Below are 10,273 nucleotides of genomic sequence, written 5' to 3'. Positions count from 1 at the left end.
CTTCAGGGTTGAATGCTCTCAGTGCAGGGCCGCCCAGAGGATTCCGGGGGCCCGGGGTCTTCGGCGGCGGGGGGCCCTTCCGTTCCGGGACCCGCCGCCGAAGTGCCCTGAAGACCCGCGGCGGGACCCCCCGCCGCCGAATTACCGCCGAAGCGGGACCCGCCGCTGAAGTGCAGCCCGGTCTTCAGCGGTAATTCGGTGGCGGGGGGGGGTCCCCGCCGCGGGCCTTCGGGGCACTTCGGCGGCGGGTCCCGGAACAGAAGGGACCCCGCCACCGAAGACCCCAGGCTGCGCTTCGGCGGCGGTGGCGGCGGCGGCGGCGGCGGGTCCCGGTCCCGCTCCCCCCCCCCCTTACCCAAGCGCGTCTCCGGCGGGGCCTGAGCCCCGCCCCGCTCAGAGCCGCGTGGTGAGGAGCCGGGCTGTGAGCTCCACACCGAGCGGAGGCAGCTGCCCCGCTCCCTCCCCACGCCGCTCGGAGCGGGGCGGGGCTCAGGCCCCGTTGGAGCTCCCAGCCCCGCCCCCTCACCACGCGGCTCGGATCGGGGCGGGGCTCCCGGGCTCGGCCGGAGTCTCGGCGCTTGATGCGCTGAGGCTCCAGGAGAGGGGCGGAGGCGGGAGCCTCCGCTGTTCTCTTGGGGGCCCCTGCGGAGCCCGGGGCCCAGGGCAAATTGCCCCCTTTCCCCCCCCCTCTGGGCGGCCCTGTCTCAGTGACTATCTGCAGTGACACCAGGCAGCCTTTCCAAACAATCTAACGATGTGTTAGTCACCTGGCCTATAGAATCTGAAAGTCCTTAGTTCAGCACAGAGAAGCAAAGTTTAAGAGAGGGTTCAGCGTGGCCAGAGATGGGACTCTGCCGAGCCAAGCTGCTGGAAGGTCCAGCTTGGCTCAATCTCTCCCTGTCCCTTATTTTGTCTCTCAGTCCCAAGTGAGTTCCTGTGTCCCTGTCAGCCCAGTTCTTTAACACGCACACCTGACACCTTCTCCCTTTGTGCTCCAGCTCTGGGATATTGCTCCTCTTCCCTGCAGAAAGGTGGGGGAAAGAAACTTGCTCTTGGATTTGATGCTAGACAAGGCCTTTGTAGTGTATCATTGAGGCTTTCCGTTGTCTTTTCAAGATCCACCACTGATATGTGTTGATTCCAGCCCAGACAATTTGAGTGGCTCTACATCTCAGATACCTAGCCTGTTCAACCATGTCCCAGTGAGAGAAACAATTCTTTCCCCCAAAGCAGTAGCAATGCCAAGGGGATCGGTACAAAGTCCTACCAATAGTTCATAAAAATATTTCAGTAAAGTTCCTCATCTGCCATCTGGTACTAAAGTTCTCTTTAATACAATGGAGAAAGACGTAACAAGAACCAATGGCTGGAATTTAAAAATGAACAAATTAAAATTAAGGCACAGAATTGTAACACTGAGGTTGATTAATCATTGGAACAAACTACCAAGGAAACCGATGAATTGTCCATCTCTTGCTGTCTTCAGATAAAGGCTTGGTGACTTTCTGGAAGATGCTTCAGTCAAACACAAGTTTGGGTTCAGTACAGGGGTAAATGGGTGAGAGTCTTTGGCCTGTGGCACAGATCACATTACATAATCTAATGGTCCCCTCTGACCTTAGTCTGTGAACACTGGGAAGTGGGCTAATGTAAACATAACTGATCAATAGACCAGGTCTATGAAAGTCAGACAACCGTGGCACTGTCACTGCATCCCACTCACTCACCCTCTGGTTTGTTATTTCTCCTGTTCCCCAGACCCAGCTACGATGATGGGGAAGGTTCCCTCATTCTCACCTGGCTCCACAGTGAGCTCCGCTCTGCCCGGCTACATCGCTCTCTGCCTCACTCTACAGGTTCACAGGCTGGTGTCAGGTAGGAGCTCCGGCCTCCTCGCTGGGTTTGCTGCTGTTGGTATTGCTGGTCATTAACATCCATCTCACATCACTGCCTTGTCTTATAAACCACTGCTCAACCTGCCAGCAACATGGAGAGACCGCAGGACGCAGCAGGGTCCCCACTGACCATGGTTACTATCTATACACCATCATGTCAGGCCTATATACTGCATCCATCCTACTGCTCTGGCTGATTTCTGTCAGCTTCTAAAACACAGAACACAGTGAGCAACACTACAGGACTCACAAACTATTTAAAAGGACACTACCCAATCCTATACACTGCACTGACAGACCGTATACGTCACAAATCAGACTCTTCAGTCATGAAGGAGTCCTGAATCCTAGGCTCTCCGGTTTAGACGTAACAACCCACAAGTCATTCATGCTGCACTAGGCACATCTGACTAGGGCTCAAAGCTAGACCTCATCTCACAGTGAGGATTTGAGGTTATTTGCCGACTTCTTCATTCTGTGCCCTAAGTGAACCCTTATAGTGACCCACTCCAGGCTCCACAGCTACTCAGGCATTTTGGTTCCCTCATGCTGTGGTTTCCATCCTGCTAATTTAACCAGCTCTCTCCTAATGCTGAGTCTGCATCGAGACCCCCACATCCTGTGCAGTTCCACAGAGACCAGTTCTCTGTTTCTTGCACTTTTCTATCTGCCTCTTCCCCCCTTCTCCATTATTTGACCTCTGACTTTACCTTTAAAGCCATTGCCTGCATAGTGATGATCCGTTTTCATCTCTTTACACCTTGCTGGCTATTATACCACCCCTCCTGCAGATGAGGAGTCCCCTGTGCTGGAGCAGCACAAAAAGGCCTTGGTGTATCAGAGACCCAGGCCCCCAGCACCATTATCCCCAGGGTGCCCATGAGAAGTTAGAGCCCCATTCAGAGATAATGGGGACAGTGTATAACACTCACGTGACCTCTGTGTGACAGATATTGCAACCACATATGGCATTTTGGGAACTATCAAATTCACTTTATGCATGTTCTGTTTATTTTTGTACCCCCTTTATCAATGGTATCGATACATGTTATATGTGTCTTTGTGAGTTTGGGATTGTAATCTATGCCGTGGGGGAGGGTTACCGCATCTCCTTCAGAATTTATAAACCATGGGGGATAATTACTTGTGGAACAGGTAACAGCTCCAGAGAAGTACCGCCCCTAGGGAGAATTGCATAAATTGGGTTAGACAAGGTCCCAGAAGCCCAAGAGAACAAAGATGTTTGGTATAAAAGCTGGATTTGAACTGACCAGAAGCCCGAGATCTTGGGCTGCAAAGTGACAGGACCTGTTAACCAAGTGGACAAATCCTTAGAGAAAGGTCTGAAAGACTTTGGAACCTACCAGAGAATCCTATGTGTCAGATGAGAATCCTTTGGGATAAGTGTAACATGTCCAGACCTTTATGGTTTATGGTAAATTTGCTCTGTCAGCCTTTTGTCTTTAAATGGTCTCACTTCTAATGCAGGGTGCTCTCTTACTGTGTGTCTAACTGCTGAATTAATGTCACCCCCAGCCCCTCGCCGATTTAATTTCCTTTTCTCATTGTACATTTCACAGCACAGTTCACTGTGGCTGGACCTGGCCACCCAGTCACTGCCTCTGTAGGTGGGGAGGCCGTCCTGCCCTGCCACCTCTCCCCCAGGATGAGCGCTGAGAACATGGAGGTGAGATGGTTCCGATCTCAGTTCTCTCCAGCTGTGCACTTGTACCGTGATGGGCAGGATCAGTACGGACAGCAGATGCCGGAATATCGAGAAAGAACTGAGCTCTTGAGAGATGACATCACCAATGGGAGAGTTTCTCTGACAATACGTGATATCCGACCCTCCAACCATGGGCAATACGTGTGGTTTTTTCAGTCCAGTGTCTTTTATGGAGATGCTATATTGGAACTACAGGTGGCAGGTCAGTAACTTCTTCTGATGATTTAATATCTTCAATGGGGTAATAAGTGGAGTCAAAGGGTTAATTGTGAGATGACACAATTTTTCTCATTATAGTGGGGCAGTAGCCGTGCTCTGGATATGGTTGATTCTAGTTTGCTGTTTAATATCCATTTTTCTAAGTTCTCTAAAACCCAGACAAATACTTGGATTGTCTTGAAAATTGCTGTGATTCACTGGAGTCTGGGATTGGCTTAGTGGCCCAAACTTGGGGTCTTTAGAGCAAGGAATTAATGAGACACACATATACCCCTAAACAGTCAGGTGATATTAACATGTTGTGGTTATTACAACTATTTTGTGCACACCTGGGACTGAACAATGACTCTGATCCTCCCCACACTGATGCCACCAGCTGGGATTGATCTCAGCTCATGTCTGGCCCCTTCAGGGTAACAGTGGTTGAGCCTGGTCTAAGAGTGGGAGAATTGAGGAATTCCCCACCCCCAGCATATGTAGAGGCAGGAGGCCTGACCCCTGAAGATGCTGTCAGAGAGACCAGCAAGGGGGCAGAGGTGCAGCTAGTTCTGTAACCATGACATGAGGTTTAGGTCAGGTGTAGCAAACTCCTGGTCTACATTCACACACTGAGAAAACACCCCTGACTTGCAAAATGTTATCACCTCATCGCCCTTGCCCTGAGGATTTCTTCTGGGACATTGCCTTCACTTACCCCTCACCAAGCTTTGGAGATCACTGGCATATCCAACACCAAACTGCTGACAATCCCCATGGCAGAGTCTGTGCTCTGCTACTGACACAACCTGCACAACTCAGCACTGAAATGAGGCATGATTGATCCCTCAAGTACACCTGCGCCTCTCCGCATATCACAGTGACAACTCTGCCAATATGCTCCAAATAATCCCCTCCACTAGTCATTACAGCTACACCAAGCACAGTGCATGCAGCTTTAGTGCATGTAGCCAATTCCCAGTGGTTATTGCCATCTCCAAAGGGGCAGAGTAAAGGTTGTTTGAGTGTTTACCTTCACTATGGATTTCCTTGTTTTAGAGGTCTGAGTTTTGCTGAACTCAGCATTCTGGAAGGGCAGGAGATAACACAAAGTGAAAGTTGCCTGGAGGTAACTAAGGCCTGGTCTACACTACACATTTATACTGAATTTAGCAGAGTTAAACCAAATTAATCCTGCACCCGTCCACACAATGAAGCCCTTTATATGGATACAGATACAGGTGAGCAACCGTTTTCATGTTCTCTCCACAGGTATTAGTGCAGAGAGTGGAGTGGATGATGCACCTGAGGGAACAGAGCAGAAGGAGACTCCACTGACTGGAAGGCATAAGATGCACCTTCCTAGGGATGGGGGTTCCACGACCACCACTCCCAAGAGGAGGAGGAGGGTGGTGGTGGTCGGGGACTCTCTCCTCAGGGGGACTGAGTCATCTATCTGCCGCCCTGACCGGGAGAACCGAGAGGTGTGCTGCTTGCCAGGGGCTAGGATTCACGATGTGACGGAGAGACTGCCGAGACTCATCCAGCCCTCGGATCGCTACCCCTTCCTGCTTCTCCACGTGGGCACAAATGATACTGCCAAGAATGACCTTGAGCGTATCACTGCAGACTACGTGGCTCTGGGAAGAAGGATAAAGGAGTTTGAGGCGCAAGTGGTGTTCTCGTCTATCCTCCCTGTGGCAGGAAAAGGCCAGGGTAGAGACCGTCGAATCGTGGAAATCAACGAATGGCTATGCAGATGGTGTCGGAGAGAAGGGTTTGGATTCTTTGACAATGGGATGGTCTTCCAAGAAGAAGGATTGCTAGGCAGAGACGGGCTCCACCTCACGAAGAGAGGGAAGAGCATCTTTGCAAGCAGGCTGGCTAACCTAGTGAGGAGGGCTTTAAACTAGGTTCACCGGGGGAAGGAGACCAAAGCCCCGAGGTAAGTGGGGATGTGGGATACCAGGAGGAAGCACAAGCAGGAGATTACAAGAGGGGAGGACTCCTGTCTCAGACCAAGAAAGCGGGACAATCAGCGGGTTATCTTAAATGCCTATACACTAATGCAAGAAGCCTGGGGAACAAGCAGGGAGAACTAGAAGTCCTGGCACAGTCAGGGAATTATGATGTAATTGGAATAACAGAGACTTGGTGGGATGACTCACATGACTGGAGCACTGTCATGAATGGATATAAACTGTTCAGGAAGGACAGGCAGGGCAGAAAAGGTGGGGGAGTTGCATTGTACGTAAGAGAGCAGTATGACTGCTCAGAGCTCCAGTATGAAACTGCAGAAAAACCTGAGTGTCTCTGGATTAAATTTAGAAGTATGAACAACAAGGGTAATGTCGTGGTGGGAGTCTGCTACAGACCACCGGACCAGGGGGATGAGGTGGACGAGGCTTTCTTCCAGCAACTAACAGAAGTTGCTAGATCACAGGCCCTGGTTCTCATGGGTGACTTTAATCACCCCGATATCTGCTGGGAGAGCAATACAGCGGTGCACAGACAATCTAGGAAGTTTCTGGAAAGTGTAGGGGACAATTTCCTGGTGCAAGTGCTGGAGGAACCAACTAGGGGAAAAGCTCTTCTTGACCTGCTGCTCACAAACAGGGAAGAAATAGTAGAGGAAGCAATAGTGGATGGGAACCTGGGGGGCAGTGACCATGAGATGGTCGAGTTCAGGATCCTGACACAAGGAAAAAGGGAAAGCAGTAGAACAGAGACCCTGGACTTCAGAAAAGCAGACTTTGACTCCCTCAGGGAACTGATGGGCAAGGTCCCCTGGGAGAATAACATGACGGGGAAAGGAGTCGAGGAAAGCTGGCTGTATTTCAAAGAAACCTTATTGAGGTTGCAGGAACAAACCATCCCGATGTGTAGGAAGAGAAGTAAATATGGCAGGCGACCAGCTTGGCTTAACAGTGAAATCCTTGCTCGTCTTAAACACAAAAGAACAGCTTACAAGAAGTGGAAGATTGGACAAATAACCAGGGAGGAGTATAAAAGTATTGTTCAGGCATGCAGGTGTGAAATCAGGAAGGCCAAATCACACTTGGAGTTGCAGCTAGCCGGAGATGTTAGGAGTAACAAGAAGGGTTTCTTTAGGTATGTTAGCTACAGGAAGAAAGTCAAGGAAAGTGTGGGCCCCTTGCTGAATGAGGGAGGGAACCTAGTGACAGAGGATGTGGAGAAAGCTAGTGTACTCAATGCTTTTTTTGCCTCTGCAGCACGGTATGGGGAGGAGGTGACCAGCTCTCTGTGGAGAAAGAAGTAGTTCGGGGCTATTTAGGAAAGCTGGACGAGCACAAGTCCATGGGGCCGGATGCGCTGCATCCGAGGGTGCTAAAGGAGTTGGCCGATGAGATTGCAGAGCCATTGGCCATTATCTTTGAAAAATCATGGTGATCGGGGGAGGTCCCGGATGACTGGAAAAAAGCTAATGTAGTGCCCATCTTTAAAAAAGGGAAGAAGGAAGATCCAGGGAACTACAGGCCAGTCAGTCTCACCTCAGTCCCTGGAAAAATCATGGAACAGGTCCTCAAGGAATCAATCCTGAACCACTTAAAGGAGGGGAAAGTGATCAGGAACAGTCAGCATGGATTCACCAAGGGCAAGTCATGCCTGACTAACCTAATTGCCTTCTATGACGAGATAACCGGCTCTGTGGATGAGGGGAAAGCAGTGGATGTACTATTTCTGGATTTTAGCAAAGCTTTTGATACAGTCTCCCACAGTATTCTTGCCAGCAAGTTAAAGAAGTCTGGGCTGGATGAATGGACGGTAAGGTGGATAGAAAACTGGCTAGATGGTCAGGCTCAACGGGTAGTGATCAATGGTTCCATGTCTAGATGGCAGCCGGTATCAAGTGGAGTGCCCCAAGGGTCGGTGCTGGGGCCGGTTTTGTTCAATATCTTCATTAACGATCTGGAGGATGGTGTGGACTGCACCCTTAGCAAGTTTGCAGATGACACTAAACTGGGAGGAGTGGTTGATACGCTGGATGGTAGGGATAGGATACAGAGGGACCTAGACAAATTAGAGGATTGGGCCAAAAGAAATATGATGAGGTTCAACAAGGACAAGTGCAGAGTCCTGCACTTAGGACGGAAGAATCCCATGCACTGCTACAGACTAGGGACCGAATGGCTGGGTAGCAGTTCTGCAGAAAAGGACCTAGGGGTTACGGTGGACGAAAAGCTGAATATGAGTCAACAGTGTGCCCTTGTTGCCAAGAAGGCTAATGGCATTTTGGGTTGTATAAGTAGGGGCATTTCCAGCAGATCAAGGGATGTGATCATCCCCCTCTACTCAGCACTGGTGAGGCCTCATTTGGAGTACTGTGTCCAGTTTTGGGCCCCACACTACAAGAAGGATGTGGATAAATTGGAGGGAGTCCAGCGGAGGGCAACAAAAATGATTAGGGGGCTGGAGCACATGACTTATGAGGAGAGGCTGAGGGAACTGGGATTGTTTAGCCTGCAGAAGAGAAGAATGAGGGGGGATTTGATAGCTGCTTTCAACTACCTGAAAGGGGGTTCCAAAGAGGATGGATCTAGACTGTTCTCAGTGGTAGAAGATGACAGAACAAGGAGTAATGGTCTCAAGTTGCAAAGGGGGAGGTTTAGGTTGGATATTAGGAAAAACTTTTTCACTAGTAGGGTGGTGAAGAACTGGAATGGGTTACCTAGGGAGGTAGTGGAATCTCCTTCCTTAGAGGTTTTTAAGGTCAGGCTTGACAAAGCCCTGGCTGGGATGATTTAGTTGGGTTTAGTCCTGCTTTGAGCAGGGGGTTGGACTAGATGACCTCCTGAGGTCCCTTCCAACCTTGAGATTCTATGATTCTATGATTCTATGATATAAAGGGCTCTTAATACCGGTATCTGTAATCCTCCCCGACGAGGGGAGTAGCGCTGAAATCGGTATTGCCATGTCGGATTAGGGTTAGTGTGACCGCAATTCTACGGTATTGGCCTCTGGGCGCTATCCCACAGTGCACCATTGTGACCACTCTGGACAACAATCTGAACTCGGATGCACTGGCCAGGTAGATAGGAAAAGCCCCGCGAACTTTTGAATTTCATTTCCTGTTTGCCCAGTGTGGAGAGCTGATCAGCACAGGTGACCAAGCAGAGCTCATCAGCACAGGTAACTATGCAATCTGAGAATCGAAAAAGAGCTCCAGCATGGATCGCACGGGAGATACTGGACCAGATCGCTATATGGGGAGATGATTGCGTGCTAACAGAACTCCGTTCCAAAAGACGAAATGAAAAAACATTTGAAAAAATCTCCAAAGCCGTGATGGAGAGAGGCCACACCAGGGACTCAGTACAGTGCCGTGTGAAAGTTAAGGAGCTCAGACAAGCCTACCAGAAAACCAAAGAAGCAAACGGAAGGTCTGGGGCAGGGCCACAAACATGCAGCTTCTACGCTGAGCTGCAAGCAATTCTAGGTGGGTCTGCCACCATTACCCCACCCCTGACTGTGGATTCCAAGGCGGGGGTAATCTTAGCCATACCTGAGGATTCTGCGGACGGGGAAGATGAGGAGGAGGAGGAAGAGGAGGACGAGCTTGCAGAGAGCACACAGCACTCCGTTCTCCCCAACAGCCAGGACCTTTTTCTGAGCCTGATGGGATTACCCTCCCAGCCTTCCCAAGCCACTATCCCAGACAATGAAGCCATGGAAGGGACCTCTGGTGAATGTACCTTTGTAAATATAGAACATGGTTTAAAAACAAGCGTTTTTTAATGATTAATTTGCCCTGAGGACTTGGGATGCATTCGCAGCCAGTACAGTTACTGGAAAAGTCTGTTAACATGTCTGGGGATGGAGCGGAAATCCTCCAGGGACATCTCCATGAAGCTCTCCTGGAGGTACTCCAGAAGCCTTTGCAGAAGGTTTCTGGGCAGCGCAGCCTTATTCCGTCCTCCATGGTAGGACACTTGACAATGCCATGCATATAGCAATTAATCTAGTATCATTGCATGACAAAGCCTGGCAGCATATGGTCCCAGTGGCTGGCATTCAAGCAACATCTGTTCTTTATCTTGCTGTGTTATCCTCAGGAGAGTGATATCGTTCATGGTAACCTGGTTGAAATACGTGAATTTAATTAAGGGGACAGAGGTGGCCTTTCCTACTGGACTGTTTGCCTGAGGCTGAAAAAAAATCCTTCCCTGCAGTTAGCCAAGCGGCGCGGGGGGAGAAGGGGGGGCGACTGGCGCTGAGCTTTTTCGAGTTTGACTAGCAGGGATCTTCCCTGATACCAGCCATGCGGTGTGGGGTCGGGAGGGTGGCTAGCAGGGATCTTCCCTGATACCAGCCACACTGTGGGGGGAGGGGTAATGCGATCATCCCAAAGAATTGGATGAAGGGGGTGGGGTTGGTTTCTGCTGCTGCACATTAACAGGAAAGACGCAGCACTCAACGGGCTTTGCTTGTATTTGGG

The 10,273-nt window shown here is 50.2% G+C and overlaps 1 protein-coding gene across 1 annotated transcript in view; it reads left to right on the top strand.

The window, feature by feature from the left end:
- Window positions 1-3,561: 3,561 nt before the first annotated feature.
- The window catches only part of LOC123346043 (butyrophilin subfamily 1 member A1-like), a 45,908-nt gene continuing 39,196 nt past the window's right edge, over window positions 3,562-10,273 (top strand). The window contains exon 1 of the mRNA XM_044983241.1: window positions 3,562-3,823. Within this exon, the coding sequence (XP_044839176.1) occupies window positions 3,562-3,823 (262 nt within the window). The remainder of the gene's footprint in view (window positions 3,824-10,273) is intronic.

Source organism: Mauremys mutica, chromosome 12 (assembly GCF_020497125.1).
Source record: "Mauremys mutica isolate MM-2020 ecotype Southern chromosome 12, ASM2049712v1, whole genome shotgun sequence".
NCBI lineage: Eukaryota > Metazoa > Chordata > Testudines > Geoemydidae > Mauremys > Mauremys mutica.
Note: the sequence above shows the minus strand (reverse complement) of the source record. Positions and strands in the feature narration are given on the sequence as shown.